At 46.8% G+C, this 18,471-nt stretch overlaps 1 protein-coding gene across 1 annotated transcript in view; it reads left to right on the top strand.

The window, feature by feature from the left end:
- CDK5RAP2 (CDK5 regulatory subunit associated protein 2) overlaps nt 1-18,471 on the top strand; it is a 180,402-nt gene that overhangs the window by 72,342 nt on the left and 89,589 nt on the right. Inside the window, exons 13-14 of the mRNA XM_052644504.1 lie at nt 10,266-10,436; nt 11,802-11,942. Coding sequence (XP_052500464.1) covers nt 10,266-10,436; nt 11,802-11,942 — 312 coding nt within the window. The remainder of the gene's footprint in view (nt 1-10,265; nt 10,437-11,801; nt 11,943-18,471) is intronic.

The following is an 18,471-nucleotide window of genomic DNA, read 5'->3' as shown; positions in this document are numbered from 1 at the left end:
GAGGTCAGCCTGGAGGGGCTGGTGCGGGGAGGGGCGGAGGTGACACAGTGTCACGTCCTGGGCGTCTGCTTCTGTGCTGGGCACCCGCCTCTTCATTAAGGATGCTAGGAATCTACATGAATATCTCCACTTACTGGAAAGACAACACTCACAAAGATTCATGTTCTCTATCTCTGGCCGCACAGCTAGTTAGCCGTAGAGCCAGGATTCAAGGCTAGGTCTGCCTGTCTTCACAGCCCAGGAATATTGAGGGAGGTTTGGGGAAGCCACCCAAGTTTATCAATTTTCAGTTCTGATTGTTTTGCTCAGGCGAGACATGCCGTCTCCATGCCTCCCCTAAACATTGATTATGACTCTGCTGGGGCCGAGCCCGCGAGCCCGGGGCTGTCTCTCTGTTGCCATGGCAGCCGCTCCTCCTCAAGGCCACCTCGGCGCGCGTTTTCCCCCTTCCCGCAGTGGTCGTTTGACTTCGAGCCTTCTCCGACTGCTCTTCATATGAGGTCCAGGATCCTCGGTCCTGCCTCGTTCATTACTAGGGGGCAGGGGGCAGCCGTGTCTGAGGCTGGTTTATTCCATCCCCCCTGAGTCCTTGAGAAGCTATAACGTCAGCCCCAGGGGGTGGATTGCTGCCTGTGGGGGGGGCCCGTGTCACAGGGCAGTTTTCCGCTTTCTTTGGCTTTCTGCTTTCTTTAGCGCGGTGGAGTTGGAAGAGCACAGAGTTTGGAGTCAAACTGACTTAGGTTTGAATTTCAGTACCTCAACTTCCTTGTTATAAAGCTCTGTGAAAATCTGTCAACCTCCACAAGCCCTAGTTTCCTCTTTGTAAACACAGGGCTAATAATACTTACCCTGTAGGCAGTCTTATGGGTTAGAGATGTTTTAAGGAGAAATAAGTGCCTTGGCCTTGGTAAATAGTAGTTCTGTTACCAACGCTTATGAGAGAAATAGTTTGTGCTCATTGATGTTCTGACTTTCCTTGAGCTCCTGATACACGCTGGGGGTGATGTACCCCAAAACTTACAAATGCGCACGTTTCTGTGGACTCGCAGGGGCCCTTCAGTGGCACTCAGGTTAAGAACCCCCCAATCTGGAGGCGTGACAAAACCCTGTGTCCTCTGTGGGATCCGGGAACAGGTAGGTCATTTTCGTGTGGTCAGCTCTGTTGAGGGGGAAAAGCAACAGCTTTAGTAGCTTTTATCGCTTAAAACAGGTAAGAAGTTGTTAACCTAGGTAGCTGAATTAAAAAAAAAGAACTAGAGAATGGAATAAATGGTCGCCGAACACATACACAGAAGTGTGACCGGACATCCAAACACGGGTCTGATAAGTGTTTTACAAGCAGGGAGCCGAATCTCAGAAACGGTGTAAGTGGACCTGTGATTGCTATGCATGTGAGCAGCGTGTTCTTTCCACCTAGCCATAACACATACATATTTTAGAATGAAAAACTAGACAGGATCTTTCTAGGATGGCAGGCAGGTTTATTGTGAATTTAAAGATGTACCTACCTCAGTGGCTTAACGGAAGGTTTTATGGTCCCTTTCTCAGTAATTTTTAGGGGGAGTTTTCTTTAAAAGCAAATGTCAGATGACCATTTGAGTGGGTTGGAACCATTGCATTAGTGCTGATACCGAAGAAATCCAAACCCTCGTCTTTGTATGGAAGTGAACTGAGAGGCTTGGAGTCAGATAGCTGCTGTCCGTCAGTGACTGTGGTCTTGAGTGAATTGCTTTAATTATCTGGACCAGTTTGCTCATTAAATAAAATGGGAAGAATCCCATCTGCTTCATTCATTTATTTAGTCATCCAACAGAAACTTATTGAGTGCTGTTTTGGTTATCTGTTGCTCCGTAACAAATTGTCCCTAAACTTGGTGTCTTAAGACTTTATCATTTGATTATATTTCATGGTTTTGTGGGTTAAGGGTTTAGGCGGGGCTTAGCTGGGTGATTTCTGCTCTCCACGGCCCAGGTCCCTCGTGGCGTCTAGCTGGTGGGTGGGCTGGCCTGGAGGGTCCCTAATGCCTCCCTCACAACTCTGCTGCTGTTCTGGAGGATGGCTGGAAAGCTGACGCGGCTGGAATTGTCGACTGGAGCACTTGTGTGGCCACAGCAGCATGGGAGCATCAAGGCGGTCCCGCGTTTCAGATGGTGAGTCATGACTCCGAGAGGCATGGGTTGGAAGCTGCTGGCTTCTTAGAGCCTGGACCCAGAAGCTGGCTTAGTGCCACTTCTGCCGTATTCCTTTGGTTGTGGTGGTCACCCCGCGGCCCAGACTTCACAGGAGGCGACAGAGACTGGGCATCCTTCGGGGGGAAGGTGTGGAGAAATTAACCGACAGCACGGCACCAGTCAGCCTCTCCTGCCCCACTGTCTCACGGCCTCTTGTGTTTTGCAAACAACGGTGTTGCTGGCCTTGGTAGCACTGCGCCTGCGCGCCCACTTGGCCGCGGGCCGCCTTTGTCCTGCCCTAGTATGTCGGTAGTCTTTGAGGACTCCTGGCTGCTGCTGCTGCCTGGAGAGAATGAACATGTCTGCAGTCCCTGTGGCTCCTTCCAGCTTTCCCAGTCGTGCCTTATCTGGGTTCAGAACCGTGCGAGCGGTAAGACAGAGGTCAAAGAATTTACGGCTATCTTCAATCTGCCATGAGTGCCGACTGTGTGCCCGGTGCCGTTCTAGGTGCTGGAGATACAACAGGAAACAATATGCAGAAACTCCTGCCCTCGTGGAGCTTACATTCTGGCGCAGGAGACTGTGACCGAAACATACACATAATTAAACGCCGTGTGAGCAGATGCTACAAGGAATACTGGAGAGGGAAGGGATTTGGGGAGCGAGGCTGTGGTGGGGCTCGTGGGGGTCCTTTTAGGCAGGATGGGCTGGGAACACTGGATCAGAAGTGACATTTGAGCTCAGACTCGATGGAAGTGGGGGAGCAGCCTCGGGGGATTTTCCAGAGAGAGGTGCAAGCAGATGAGCCTTGGGCTGGGAATTTAGGTGGTGTGTAAGAGAGGCGGCAAGAAAGCCGGGGTTGCCCGGACAGAAGAGTAAGGGGGGAACAGGAGGAGAGGAGGCCAGAGAGGTAACGGGGCTGCAGGCGGGACAGAGCGTGGAGGCCAGCGTGGGTTGTGCAGGTCACATGGGTTCCTGGGACTCGGCGCACAGTAGCTTTTCTTACCAGTGGAGCCAGGTGTGGCTGGTCCTGGACATGGGCAGTTCTGGGGCCCCCTCACCCACCAGCCAGGGCCCCCCGCACCGCCGCCGGCTCTGGTGCACGTTCTCACCCTGATTGGGACAGCTCGCTGAGCACTCAGGAAGGCAGGTGGTCATGAAACATCGCCATCTGCCCATGCACTGGTAGCAGCAGTGAGACAGACGGACCTTGTCCTGGTGGCCTTTCTGATGTCTGTGAGCGTGTAAGTGTGTGTGTGTGAGCGTGTAAGTGTGTGTGTGTGCATGCGTGCTTGTGTATGCGCTCTGTGGGTGATTCTTTTTTTTTTAGATTTTTAGTTGGAGGATGCCTGCTCTACAATGCTGTGTTGGTTTCTGCAGCACAACGTGAATCAGCTATACGTATACATATATCCTTTCCCTCTTGAGCCTCCCTTCCACCCCCAGTGACCTCATCTTGCTTTTCCCCTGGATTCAGAGGCTGAGAGTCAAGTTGTAAGCTCAGGTGCCACATGCTGTGGACCTCGCTCTTTTTTGTATTTTTTAAAAAAATATTCACTGGACATTATACTCTTAAATGTTTAAATTTTTAAGATTTTTTTTTTTCTTCATGTATCTGCGTGTGCTGTTTGTAGGTTGTGGTGTAGTGGATTAAAGTAAAATGGGGAAAAAAAGCCAAACCAAAGTTAAAATTGTCTAAAAATTGTGACTCCAGAAATGTCTGCAGTGGGAGAATGGTTTACTTTGTTGGCACGACTGTCATGTGGGGGAGTTTTTACCTTTAGAATTCTGTTACTGTTGCTTTAGTATTAGTTCTGCAATAGAAATCTTCTTTCCCTAGCGTTGAATTTCTCTTTACATTTATAATTCATGATAGGTTCTTGGCCTGCTTGTTTTGGATTGAAGGTACAGGACAACCTTATCATCTGTTTGCCTAGGAAAAAAAAATCAACATTTAATTTTTAAAGTGGTTTCTGTTTTAAAAAAATGTTAATTTAAAAATGTTTACTTTATCCCCCATTATGAATGTAGTCTATACTTAGTATGAAACATTTTAAAAATTGAGAAAAAATAATTTTAAAATCATCTATAATCATGCATTTTGGTATGTCTTTTGGATTTTTAATCATTGCTTTTATTTTTTTATTTTTTAGTTTTTTATTTTTTTAATTTTAAAATCTTTAATTCTTACATGTGTTCCCAAACATGAACCCCCCTCCCACCTCCCTTCCCATAACATCTCTGTGGGTCATCCCCATGCACCAGCCCCAAGCATAAAAAGGTACTCATTAAAGAAAAACTCAAATACACAGAAAAGGAGAGAGAATAGTACACTGACCCTCTGGTGCTTGTCACCCACCTCAACACTCATAAACTCTTAGCCAACCTTCCTTTATCTATGCCTTCCTCCCATCTCCCTCTTTCAATACTGAAGTATTTTAAGCAATTCGCAGGCATATTATTTCATCAGATTTTCAGTATGTTTTTTTTTTAAAAACCCAAAATATTTTCATTTCAAAAAGGTTCTTAATACAAATAGCCAATTAATGTTCAGATTTCCCTGTCTAATTTAAAAATTGTTTTAAACAGTTTGTTCAAATCATGATCAAGATATTGCATTGATTGATAAGTCTCCTTTTAAAAGGTTTTATTTTGGAATAATTTTAGATGTAGAGGGCAGATTTGAAACAGTATTAATCACAGAGTTCCTGTATATCCTTGTTCTGCTTCCCCAGTGTTCATGTTCTACATGATGGTGGGACACTCATCAGAACCAGGAAATAGACACTGATACGACCCCGTTATGTGCAGCCTGCATTTGAATGTTGCCAGTTCTCCCATTAACGCCCCCTTTCTGGTCCAGGATCCACGTTGCCCTTAATCGTTATGTCTCCCTCGTCTCACCTAATCTAGGACAGTTGCTCAGCAGTCGTCCTTTGTGACCTTGACTCCCGTGAAGAGTACTGATGAGTTATTTCGCTACTGTCCCTCAGTTTGGGCTTATCTGATATCTCTGTCATGAATAGACTGGGGTTACACATTGTTGGTAAGGATAGCACAGACAAGCTGGGTGCATAGTGTCAGTTTGTTCTGGGGAAGTTCGCGCTGGTCCCTTGGTTAAGGTGGGGGTCTCCTGGATTCTCCACGGTCAAGTTACTGTTCTCCACCTGTGATAGTATTTTGGGGGAAATACTTTGAGACTATGTAAGGGTCTTGTTTTTCATCATACTTTGAAGAATCTCACTGATGGTTCATACCCACAGCAGTCCCTACCCTGGTGTCTGCTCAGTGGTGATTTTCCATCATTCCTTGTGCACTTAAGAGTTGTAATTCTCCTGTGAGAAAGGCTGTCCCTTCTGCAGTTTTTTATTATTCAGCTGTTTATACCCGTATGAACTCATGGATATTTGTTTCATTCTATAGGTTGTTAAGCCATTATTATGATTTCTTTCCTTGTTCAGATTGACTCAGATTTGGCTTTGGGGAACTCCTCCAGATTGATTCCTGTGTCTTTAACATTTCCTGAGCACTTCCACACTTGTTAGGGTCTCAGGATGTCCTGGACTCTTGTGTTTTCCCTCATCCAGTTCTGGAATCAACCATTTCTTTAAGGATCCCTGGTTTCCTTTATCGGAGAATGGCATTTAGGGGCCAAGGTCTGAATGACGGGTGTCATCATTACTGCTGCTGCTGCTGAGTAGCTTCAGTCATGTCCGACTCTGTGCGACCCCATAGGCGGCAGCCCACCAGCCTCCCCCGTCCCTGAGGTTCTCCAGGCAAGAACACTGGAGTGGGTTGCCATTTCCTCCTCCAGTGCATGAAAGTGAAAAGTGAAAGTGAAGTCGCTCAGTCGTGTCCGACTCTTCGTGACCCCATGGACTGCAGCCTACCAGGCTCCTCTGTCCATGGGATTTTCCAGGCAAGAGTACTGGAGTGGGGTGCCATCACCTTCTCCACATCATTACTACTAGGCCTTGGCAATAGACAGTTTGAAATGTGTGTTTATATATTTTTACATATGCATCAAAATATATACAGGCATATACTTATCTGTATTTACTTCTATTCATACAAAAGTCCATGGGGTCACGAAGAGTTGGACATGACTGAAGTGACTTAGCACTCACCCATACAAAATATATGCACACATATATACACCCGTCTTTACTTCCATGGCCAGCTCTGTGTGTGAGCGAGTGTGTGTGGGAAGGAAGGAAGGAAAGTTTGAATGAACTCAGAATCTGTAGAATCAATATGAGTTTGTGAGCTCACGCTGGCTTCCCTAGCGTTCCTAGTTCTTCCTTATTCTACAAGCTCTCTCTCCTTTTTTTTTCCTTTGTAATTTATTTGTTGAATAAGTTGGGTCATTTGTCCTTTATTTCCACATTTTAGGTTTTGTTGATTGTATTTTTGTAATGTCATTCAACTTGTTTCTCTGCTGACTTTATTTCGAGTAAATTGCTAGTTAGATAAGGTGCATGACCAGGTTTAACTTTCTGGCAAGATTACATCATAGGTGGTCTTACAGCAGGTTTGTAGTGTCTGATAGTCCCTGTTTTTATGATTTACTCAGTCAGTTCAGTCGCTCAGTCGTGTCTGACTCTTTGCAACCCCATGAATTGCAGCACTCCAGGCCTCCTTGTCCGTCACCAACTCCCGGAGTTCACTCAGACTGCTGTCCATCGAATTGGTGATGCCATCCAGCCATCTCATGCTCTGTCATCCCCTTCTCCTCCTGCCCCCAATCCCTCCCAGCATGAAGGTCTTTTCCAATGAGTCAACTCTTTGCATGAAGTGGCCAAAGTATTGGAGTTTCAGCTTCAACATCAGTCCTTCCAATGAACACCCAGGACTGATCTCCTTTAGGATGGATTGGTTGGACTTCCTTGCAGTCTAAGGGACTCTCAAGAGTCTTCTCCAACACCACAGTTCAAAAGCATCAATTCTTCGGCGCTCAGCTTTCTTTATAGTCCGACTCTCGCATTCATACATGACCACAGGAAAAACCATAGCCTTGACTAAACGGACCTTTGTTGGCAAAGTAATGTCTCTGCTTTTTAATATGCTACTAGCCATTGATAATAGCAAACTGATGATAATTTAATCTCATCAATCCGTTTATATAATAGCTATATACTTATATTAAGAAAAACTTGTTTTTCATAGCTGTTCAGTTACTCTGGGGTGTAGTTCATACAGAAAAGACAAAATAGGAGTTCCCTGAAATCTTCCAAAGGTGACTGTGTTAGTTTCTTGCTGCTGCTGTGACAAATCACCACAGACTTGGCTGCCTCACAGCACAAACTTCTCCTGTGGTTCTGGAAGTCAGAAGTCTGGAGTGGGTCTCACCGTGGCAGGGCTGTGTTCTTCCTGAAGGCTTTAGGAGAAAATCCATCTACTTGTCTTTTCCCGCTTCCAGAGGCTGTCTGCATTTCTCAAACCGTGGCTCCCATCCATCTTCAAAGCCAGAGCCGGCTGATGGGATCTTTTTTGTGCTTCCCTCTCTCACTTTTAAGGATCTTTGTGATTATGTTGGGGGCACCTGAATAATCTGTCTGTTTCAAGGTCAGCTGATTAGCAACCTCAGTTAAATTGGCAACTGTTTGCCGTGTAATCAGTATAGTCAGAGATTCTAGGGATTAGGGTGTGAACATCTTTGGGGGGCCATTATTCTGCCTATCATAGTGACCAGAGGGTTTTTGTTTTATTCAATCATTATGAACTCATGGATTAAAAAAAAATTTTTTTTGACCTATATTAGTTCATTGTCATTATCTTTGATGTCCTAATTGTCCTATCTTTTGACAATGAAAAAGCTTATTCAGGTTGATCCCTGAGTTCTTTGGACGTGAACATGGAGTCTGATATAGTCTTTCTTTGTAGCATGATGAGGTGTCTGAGCTCATATTATATATTCCTGCCCCAGGTCTGGGATCATCCCTTTCTATAAGGCACACTCTCCTATGATTTGGAGTCACCTGGAGGGCTTACTAAGGGCTGCCAGGTGGCTCATGGTCCAGAGTCTGCCTACCAGTGCGGGAGACACAGGAGATGTGGGTTCAATCCCTGGGTTGGGAAGCTCCCCTGGAGAAGGAAATGGCAGCCCACTCCAGTGTTCTTGCCTGGAGAATCCCCATGGACTGAGGAGCTGGGGGGCCACAGCCCATGGGGTCTCAAAGAGTCAGATACGATTTGGCAACTGAACACGCATACACGGGCTTATTGAAACAGATTGATGGGTCCTCCCTGTTTCTAGAGTTTCTGATGTAACAGATGTGAGTTGGGGCCCAGTGATTGGTGGTGCTGATAACGCTGTTCTAGGGACTACACTTTGAGAACCACTGTTTTAAAGGATGATGGAAGTTTTTTTGTTTTTGTTTTCGGTGAACGATGGTATTTTGCGACTGTAGCCTGCATGCTAGGGAGGGTATTGATTCTAGGTTTTCTAAGTGAAAGGAAAGAAATAATCGAATGTAAGTTCCTATTCATATTTCCAATTCAAATTTAGAATTACAGGTTTTAACTTATTTTATATTTGTGTTTGTTTTCTGAGGCTTGGTTCTTATGATCGTAGTGATTACTTATTTAATAAGCATGCATGCATTTATACAGACGCAGTTTCAGAATAACAATACAAATTTCACTTCCTGCCGCATGAGTACTGAAAGCGGTCGAGGGTTTCTGCAGCAGTTCCTTTGTCGTTGGAGAAAGATCCCGCTAGGGATGTAGAGATTACGCAACTTTTTCGTTATTGGAATCACTTCCTCTCTGTCTGGTTCGCCAGTCAGCTTGCTGCACAGCTAACTTCTCCTGTGTCTTGTGCTTTCAGCTTTAGGAGCTTCTCATTTAATTTTAAAATACTTATCTAAGCATTTAAACGCTTTCACCGCCACATCTGTAAAATGAATCTGCTCTTTCCTCTGCCTTGCCCTCTCCTTTTCCTTGCAGGCGGCCATTCCTTGTGATGAACTAAGTGGCCGGGTGCGGTGCGTACTGCTTTTTCTCTTGGGGTCCGCACCGCCCTCCGCCCCGCACACCGTCCTGAGCAGTATGTTTGAAAGATCCCTCGAGGGCGGGAAATGGATACAGTCCGCATCCCTGCTCCTTTATGGCTTCTGAGTGCTCATCCGCGAGCAGGCGCAAGCGTGGACCCCTCTGCTGTACACGTTTGCGGTGTCCCCAGCCTCTTGCTATTGCGCTTCGGTATTACAGACAGTGCCTGTTTTGAGATCGTTGAAATTCACACTGTGTACTGTTTGATTTCTGTGTTTCTCCTTAACATTGTAACTTGAGCATTTCCCATGTGTTGTAAATGTCATTTAAGACAGTTTATTTTTATGACTGTGAAGGTAATACAGACTTAGAGCCTTGAAGAAGCTCAGGAGGATCAATATCAGTACAAAGTCACTCATAATCCTTCTACTTAGGGATACTGTTATTATTTTGATGTGTTTCCCCAGAGCCTTAAAAATATTTTATGTAAGCAGTTAGAAGACACTCAGCATCATATTACATAGTGTCCTGCTTTGTTTTTACTCTTAATTGTGATGTTTTTATACTATGTGCTTTTTTTAAAAATGATTTTTAATTGGAGGATAGTTACTTTACAATGTTGTGATGGTTTCTCTCACACATCACCATGAGTCAGCCATAGCTGTACATATCTCCTCTCCCTCTTGAACCACCCTCCCATCTGCCTCCCCATCCCACCCCACTAGGTGGTCACCGAGCACAGCTCTGGGTTCCCTGCATCGTACAGCAAATTCCTCCTGGCTATCTCCTTTGCATATGGTAATGTTTATGTCTCCGTACTGCCACATGCTTGTTATAATTCTGTGTTGGCACATTTAGTTTCTTCCCAGCTGTTTCAGTATTGTAAATAATCTTGTGATAAGTGTATGTACCTGAAGCTTTCCCCAAAATTTCAGATTATTTTTAAAGTTGGTTTTCCTAAGACCTTAAATAAGGAGGAAGCTCATGTTTCTTAATCATATCTATTTGGCTTGCTTTCTTGCAGCAATAAGGTAAACAGGTGAAAGATTGTTACCTTGAGACTTGTCAAGCAACTTCCATTCTTTCTTTTTCTTCCGGTAGGACCTTAGAAATGAAGTTGAGAAATTACGCAATGAAGTGAGTGAAAGAGAGAAAGCAGTGGAGAATTGTTACAAGAGTCTGCTGAGTGAAAGCAATAAAAAATTGCAGAGTCAGGAGCAAGTGATCAGAAGTCTCAGAGAAAGCGCCGCTCAGAAGGACTTGTTGCTTCAGGTACCACGCTTTCCTTTTTGTATTTACATATTCTTATTTCAGCATAGGTTTTCTTTGTTGTTGTTATTGTTCTCTAAAAACTCTTTTTCAAGGATGCTTATAAAAAGGTGAGTCTGGCAAAAAAAGAGGGTGGTCTTCACTGCTATCTATCAGAGCACTTTGGAGCTTTCTTTATGCCATTTGGACCCCAGCCTCCGTAAGTTTGGAAAAAACAAAAGGTCCAAGAAGAGAAGGGGCTTAGTATTAACAGTTCATTTGGGTTTTTCTGTAAGTTCCTGCGGGCAAACTTGGCTGAGCTTCTCGGCAAGGCCTGCCTCGGGCCGGCCTGCTTTGCTCTGGCGCCCGCCTGCGTCTCTTGCGGTCCTGGGTTTTCATTGCGCCGTGCTCTCCCTCTCCACTGTACTTCTCTGTCTGTTCCTTTCTGTCTTGGGGTATCCTTCTCATTTGATGGTACAGGGAATTTTTGATTCAGCTCAGAATTACGGGTAACCATGCTGGAGGGAACATGGGTGTTTACCGCTGCTTCCTCCTGAAGCCTCACTGCCATCAGTGAAGGGGTGAGAAGGTCTAAACACCCAAGACCAGAAGCATGGGAGTGGTGGAGAGCAACCCAGACGGGAAGGTTGCTGTCTGGGGAAGAGGATGTGCAAATGGTAACCGTTGGTTTGCCAAAAAGTTTCTTGGCATTTTCCCACAACTTCTTCCCCTCTGCTTCATGTTTTGGGGTTGGAAAGCCAAGCAGGAAGAAGCTGATTGATCCACAGAACCCAGAAGGGCTCAGCCGGTGGTCAGGCTCCTTTTGTTTGCAGGAGATGTGGCTGGGATGCTGGGCGGTTAGGTGGCCTTGTGGTCACCAGCAGTGCATGGGAGTTTTGCTCTGTGGAGGCCATAACCAGAGATGCTCTCGACTCCATCCAGAAGAATGTAGAAGTTCAGAGATAACACTAAATGTCAATACACAGTTTAGTCTTGTGATCTAAGTGAACGGAACAAAGCCATGGCTGCTAATTCTAGGAAAAGCAAACAGTTGAACGTGATCGCAGACGTCACTGTGTAAGGCTGGGCTGTGGACGGCACGTGTGTGGCTTTGTCTCCCGTACCCTCTGGGGGGCACCCTGGTGCTGGCCAGAGGGGACATTTGCAGTGACTGCCACCGTCCTTGTCGACACCAGGCTGGGTGCTGCTCTCTCGGTTGTAACGGTGCATGAATGGATTTGTAATTGCCTGATGCTGGCGGCTGACAGAAATTATTTAGAGGATATCTGGGTATTGTGAAAAGAGTAAATCTTCCCTTAGAGAGTTTGTGACCATCTCTTAGTATTTTTTTCCTCTGTGAAAACTCACATGATTTGCTTGTTTGCTCAGAAATTCACTGGAAGAGACTTGGAAGCAGTGCAGCAGAGCTGTGCCTCAGGGGCGGCAGAGGACCCCGAGTTCAGGAGTGGAGGCGCAGTAGCAGAAGAGTGCTCTTCCCAGTCACCAGGCGGCAAAGGCGTCTTCTCAGAGGTGAGCCCGCTTGAACCTGGACATTCACATGCAAACTCGTGTTCTTTCCTGACACCTATTTCTTGGCTCTTCTGATCTGAAGATCCTCCCAGGCCCCCTTGCTGATAGTTGAGCTGCCAGCAGGTAGGAGGAGGGCTTCTGTGTCTTCGTCCTTACAGACTGGTATCCTTCAGCCAAGTGTTAGTATTTGCGCTGTGCAGGAAACCTGGAAACCACAGCTCGTTAAAAGACAAGCCTCATATTTGCCTCCTAGGGTCCACCTCTGAAGAACTATGTAATCTCGAGTAAGAACATTTTCCAGCTGACGTGAACACAAACAGTGGCACAGCAGGCCCTTCCTGATCTGGCCCCAGGCTAGCTTTCCGTTCTCCTTCTCTGACAACAGCTCGCCTCCTGCGGATGTGTGGAGGCGTGTCTGCCCCGCCCCGTGCCCTGTGTGTGCCACCTCGTCAGCCTGGGATGCCTGGTCCTTCCCTGCTGACCTGGCAGCTCCTGCACACTCTTGGGCTGCCGCTGAGTGTCGCAGCTCAGGGGCTGCTCCCCTCCCTCCGGACCCGAGCACCCCGGCGGGGCCCCCAGGGGAAGGGAACGGTGTCCGTGTCTGAATCCCAGCGCCTGCCCCGTGCCTGGCCTGGATGTTTGTTGAGTGAATGACTGATGGTAGGGGTTTGTAGAGATGCATAAGAGTGTTCTGACCCGAAGCTTGCCTGTAATGCAGCGAGGCACCCAGAGATGGGAAAGGAAAGGAGTTTATTGTAGGCCAGGCTTTTTTTTTAAGCTTGCCTTTGATTAAGTTCAGGCATTCAGAAAACAAGGAATTCTTACACAAACTCGTTCTCTGATGAATGATCGTGACTTGTGGTTTTTGTGAAGGATGATTCTTAGAATAACAGCTGGTGTAGCCTGGGCCCGCCATCAGAACAGACTCGGGTGCTCGGGCTGGAGTGGGCTGCTGGAGGCCTGCTCTTGGGCCAGGCACTAATCCCACGGCTGCTGGGTCTTGGGGAGGGGCTGGGGTGCTCGGGTGCACGCACCAGGGGCTGTTTTGTAACTGGTGGAGAAGTGGTTTCCGTGTGTTGGCTCCGGTTCCGGCTGTGGCACGCGTGTCCACTCTGTCAGCCCTGGTCTTGGAGGGCGCCGTTGCCGAGCCCTGGGAGCTCTTTCTTCGCTCTGAGCACTCCTGAATTTGCCATTTCTTGAATAAGAGTGTCGGTGTGGACTTGGCCTTCGTACTGGGCCAGGCGTCTGGAGGCCTGGGTTCCTCTCTTCTCTCGTGTCTTCTCTTGAGTGACCGTGGGCAGGCACGGTAACTGGATCCCGGAGGCCTAATGTGTGATTCTGAGTGGCTTACCGTTCCTTGACATTGACCGAGTTTAATGGGATATTAAGATGCACAGTAACCCATAATCAGGCGCAGTCTGTGTTTTAACTTTTGAAAACATTAGCGTGTCCTTAATGTGCCCTGTGGGCTGGTCTCAGGTGTCCAGCACAGGGACTCAGCTCTGCGTGTGCCTGCCTGCATGTGTGCCGTGTGTGTACATGGCCTTTAAGATTTTTATTTATTTTTATTTTTTTGCTGGCACTGGGTCTCTGTTGCTGTCTGCGGGCTTCCTCTAGCTGTGGCGAGCGGGGGCTTCTCTCATCCCAGCTGGCGGCCTCTGGAGTGCAGGCTCGGCAGTGGTGGCCCTTGGGCTTAGTAGCTCTGAGCCTTGTGGGGTCTTCCCAGACCAGGAGTTGAACCCATTACCCCTACATTGGCAGGCAGATTCTTAACCGCTGAGCCACTGTGGAAGTCCCTATATGTTATTCTTTTTGAGATTCTTTTTCAACATAGGTTATTACAAGATATGAAACCTAGTTCCCTGTGTATAGAGCTGCTGCTGCTGCGAAGTCGCTCCAGTCGTGTCCGACTCTGTGTGACCCCATAGACGGCAGCCCACCAGGCTCTGCCGTCCCCGAGACTCTCCAGGCAAGAACACTGGAGTGGGTTGCCGTTTCCTTCTCCAGTGCCTGAAAGTGAAAAGTGAAAGTGAAGTCGCTCAGTTGTGTCCGACTCTTAGCGACCCCATGGACTGCAGCCCCTGTCCCTGGGGTTCTCCAGGCAAGAGCACTGGAGTGGGTCCCGTTGCCTTCTCCAGTGTATACAGCAGGTGCTTGTTTATCTGTTTTGTATCTAGTGGGGTGTGTGTGTCTGCTCATCCCAGACCCCAGCTTATCTCCTCTCCTCTGCCCCTTTGGTAGCCACAGCTTTGCTGTCCTATGGCTGTGAGTCTATTCCTGCCTCTTACATAAGTGCATTCGTATCATTTTTTTTAGATTCCACACATAAGGGTTCTCATATGATACTTGCCTTTGACGTCACTCAGTATGAAAATCTCTAGGTCCATCCACGTTGCTGCAGATGGCGTCATTTCATTCTTTTTTATGGCCGGGTAATATTCTCTTACATATACATATGTATCAGTCAGTTCAGTTCAGTCGCTCAGTCGTGTCCGACTCTTTGCGACCCCATGAATCGCAGCATGCCAGGCCTCCCTGTTCATCACCAACTCCCGGAGTTCACCCAAACTCATGTGCATCGAGTCGGTGATGCCATCCAGCCATCTCATCCTCTCGTCCCCTGCTCCTCTTGCCCCCAATCCCACCCAGCATCAGAGTCTTTTCCAATGAATCAATTCTTTACATGAGGTAGCCAAAGTATTGGAGTTTCAGTTTCAACATCAGTCCTTCCCAAGAAATCCCAGGGCTGATCTCCTTCAGAATGGACTGGTTGGATCTCCTTGCAGTCCAAGGGACTCTCAAGAGTCTTCTCCAACACCACACTTCAAAGCATCAATTCTTCGGTGCTCAGCCTTCTTCACAGTCCAACTCTCACATCCATACATGACCACTGGAAAAACCATAGCCTTGACTAGACGGACCTTTTTGGCAAAATAATGTCTGCTTTAGAATATGCTGTCTAGGTTGGTCATAACTTTTCTTCTACGGAGTAAGCGTCTTTTAATTTCATGGCTGCAGTCACCATCTGCAGTGATTTTGGGGCCCAAAAAAATAAAGTCTGACACTGTTTTCACTGTTTCCCCATCTATTTCCCATGAAGTGATGGGACCAGATGCCATGATCTTAGTTTTCTGAATGTTGAGCTTTAAGCCAACTTTTTCACTCTCTTCTTTCACTTTCATCAAGAGGCTTTTAAGTTCCTCTTCACTTTCTGCCATAAGGGTGGTGTCATCTGCATATCCGAGGTTATTATTGATATTTCTCCCTGCAACCTTGATTCCAGCTTGTGTTTCTTCCAGTCCAGAGTTTCTCATGATGTAGTCTCAGTTAGTTCAGTTCAGTCGCTCAGTCTTGTCCGACTCCTTGCGACCCCATGAATCGCAGCACGCCAGGCCTCCCTGTCCATCACCATCTCCCGGAGTTCACTCAAACTCACATCCATTGAGTCAGTGATGCCATCCAGCCATCTCATCCTCTGTTGTCCCCTTCTCCTCCTGCCCCCAGTCCCTCCCAGCATCAGGATCTTTTCCAATGAGTCAACTCTTCTCATGAGGTGGCCAAAGTACTGGAGTTTCAGCTTTAGCATCATTCCTTCCAAGGAACACCCAGGGCTGTTCTCCTTTAGAAGGGACTGGTTGGATCTCCTTGCAGTCCAAGGGACTCTCAAGAGTCTTCTCCAACACCACAGTTCAAAAGCATCAATTCTTCGGCGCTCATCTTTCTTTATAGTCCAACTCTCACATTCCTACATGACCACTGGAAAAACCATAGCCTTGACTAGACGGACCTTAGTTGGCAAAGTAATGTCTCTGCTTTTGAATATACTATCTAGGTTGGTCATAACTTTTCTTCCAAGGAGTAAGCATCTTTTAATTTCATAATGTACTCTGCATATACATTAAATAAGCAGGGTGACAATATACAGCCTTGACGTACTTCTTTTCCTTTGTGAAACCAGTCTGTTGTTCCATGTCCAGTTCTAACTGTCGCTTCCTGACCTGCACATAGGTTTCTCAAGAGGCAGGTCAGGTGGTCTGGTATTCCCATCTCTTTCAGAATTTTCCACAGTTTATCGTGATCCACACAGTCAAAGGCTTTGGCATAGTCAATGAAACAGAAATAGATGTTATTCTGGAAGCTACACACACACACACACACACACACACACACCACTTAAGATGTGTACATATGTGTGTGTGTATACATATATACACACACACACAGCTACATGTACACTCACACACACACACATACCACATAAGGTGTGTACACGTGTGTGTGTGTGTGTGTATATATATATATATACAGCTACATGCACACACACACACATACACACACCACATAAGGTGTGTACACACGTGTGTACACACACGCCACGTCTGTTTCATCCTCTCAGCGATGGGCGTCCAGCTTGCCCCGTGTCTTGGCTGCTGTGGACGTGGGCACGTGTGCCCGTTCAGGTTAGGGTTTTCTCTGGACGTTTGTCGGGGGTGGGAGTGCCGGATCGCATGGCAGCTCTGTTTTAGGTTTTTAAGGCGTCTCCATACCTTTCTCCCCACTGCTGCACCAATTTTATACCCTGACAAACAGTATAGGAGGATTTTTTTTTTTCTCCGCACCTTGTCCAGGATTTATTATCTGTAGACCTTGTAATGGTGGCCATTCTGGTTGGTTGGAGGTCATAGCTTATTGTAGTTTTGATTTGCATGTTTCTAATGGTTAGTGATGTTGGGCATCTTTTCATGAGGCACAGTTTGTTTTGAAATCAGATAGCAGCCCATCAGGTTTTCTAGATGGACAGATCGTCACTCATTTGAATATGTTCAGTTAAACTTTACTATTATGAGTCATATTTTAGAGATGTGAACGGTGGTGTAAATGTTGAACAAAGCATTTCTGAGTCTGCTGGACAGTTGAGTGCTGTGAGATTTCGTGTCTCCAGTTTGATCGTCTGTGTCCCCTTGTCTTCAGTCTTTTGTGCTAATGGTTTCTATACGTCTTAGAACCACAAGTATAAAGTCATCCCGTGGGCACTGCAGTTGTATTTTAGATCCTGGTGATGTGTGAATGACTGCAAAAATACTTACGTATTTTAGCAAAGGTTTTAATTCTGTTCTGCAAGAGTGATTGCAAATTGAGGATAAAAGATTATAAATGATCATTTAGGGATTGGAGATTTCTAGGTGTCAGTTTAAGAAATCCCAGCTGTTGCAGCCTACAGTGTATTTCCTCCTGAGAAAGGTGTTCTTTTCAGATTGTAGTTCTTTCTTTGTAGAAAACGTGGATTTTTTTTTTTTTTCTTGCTCTGCCCTTGGCTGTTTTGTGTTGACTTTAGAGTTTATTCTCTACCCATTTCTATGAAGAACTTGAGGCTGTCATGACGTCTCCACTGACTGTGGGCAGTCTGTTTTCCTTCTAATCATGTGTGATCCTGAGAATTAGTGCTGGATGGTCAGGGAATTGAAGGACAGAGAGTAAAACACACTGACCATGTTTAACTTGCCGCAGCCAGAGATTTATAGGTTGGCTATTGACATGGTTGGGACATCACTGCTCAATTTCCCGAGTAGTAAAACAAATGTCTTTGTTGCAGAGCTGTGACATAGCTCCTGAAATTGACCAGCCTCTATCTACCAGGCTACTGAATTGCCCTGATTACCAAGGAGTGAGCGATTAAGCTTACTCTTCACGTGTCTGCGCCTCTCCAGATTGAGGTCTGGGCATTCCATGTGTTTCCTTCAAGTCACTGAGGAAACTGGTAGAGCAGACAGTGCCTCGGCTTTGGTGTCGGCCTGTCAGTTCTGCTGCTTGTTAACTCTGTGACCTTGGGTAAGTCACCTCCTCTCTGAACTCACCTTCCTAATCTGTAAAATGGGGAGTTACACACTACCTCCTGAGATGATTAGAAATAACATATGGGCATCAGTTAAACTGCTTTTGATGGCAGGCTGTAGGATCCAAGGCTGAAGAGTTTGAGCAAAACAGCAATAAAAGGGAGTGTGTATTGGGAACGTCCTGGAGACTCACAGGTACCAAAGGGCGTGGACTCCAGGGCTCTGCCTGGTGTGGAGGGGCAGGGTGGAGGGTGGGGAGCCGGGGCTCCTTGTGATCCCCCTCGGGCCACCTGGCCCTCTGCTTCTGTGCCGAGGAGATCCAGTGGTGCTCAGCTCTGCCCAGGGAGCCAGATGACTTCACTCTAATCGGGCATGACTCAACGCCGGGGACTAGGTGATGGATGGAATGGGACCCAGACGGCTCCAAAGAGTTCATTTGTTTAACATGGGTGAGCGATTTGCTTCTAGGAAGACACTGCCTCACTCTGACTTCCATTATGCAGAATATCCACAGGGGTCTCTCCTCTTCAGACTCATATTGGTCCCGGTGTTTGCCTTGTACCTTTGTACTCAGCATTTCAGCATCTGTGGCAGCATTTGACCTGTGCCAAGCAGGGCGCCTGGCTCAGGATGACCCCTTGCCCCGAGGGGTCCGCAGGCCTGTGAACACGGGGTTGGTCCACGGGCTGTGGGTG

The sequence above is a fragment of the Budorcas taxicolor genome, chromosome 8, assembly GCF_023091745.1.
Source record: "Budorcas taxicolor isolate Tak-1 chromosome 8, Takin1.1, whole genome shotgun sequence".
NCBI lineage: Eukaryota > Metazoa > Chordata > Mammalia > Artiodactyla > Bovidae > Budorcas > Budorcas taxicolor.
This window is presented reverse-complemented; position numbering and strand designations above follow the sequence as displayed.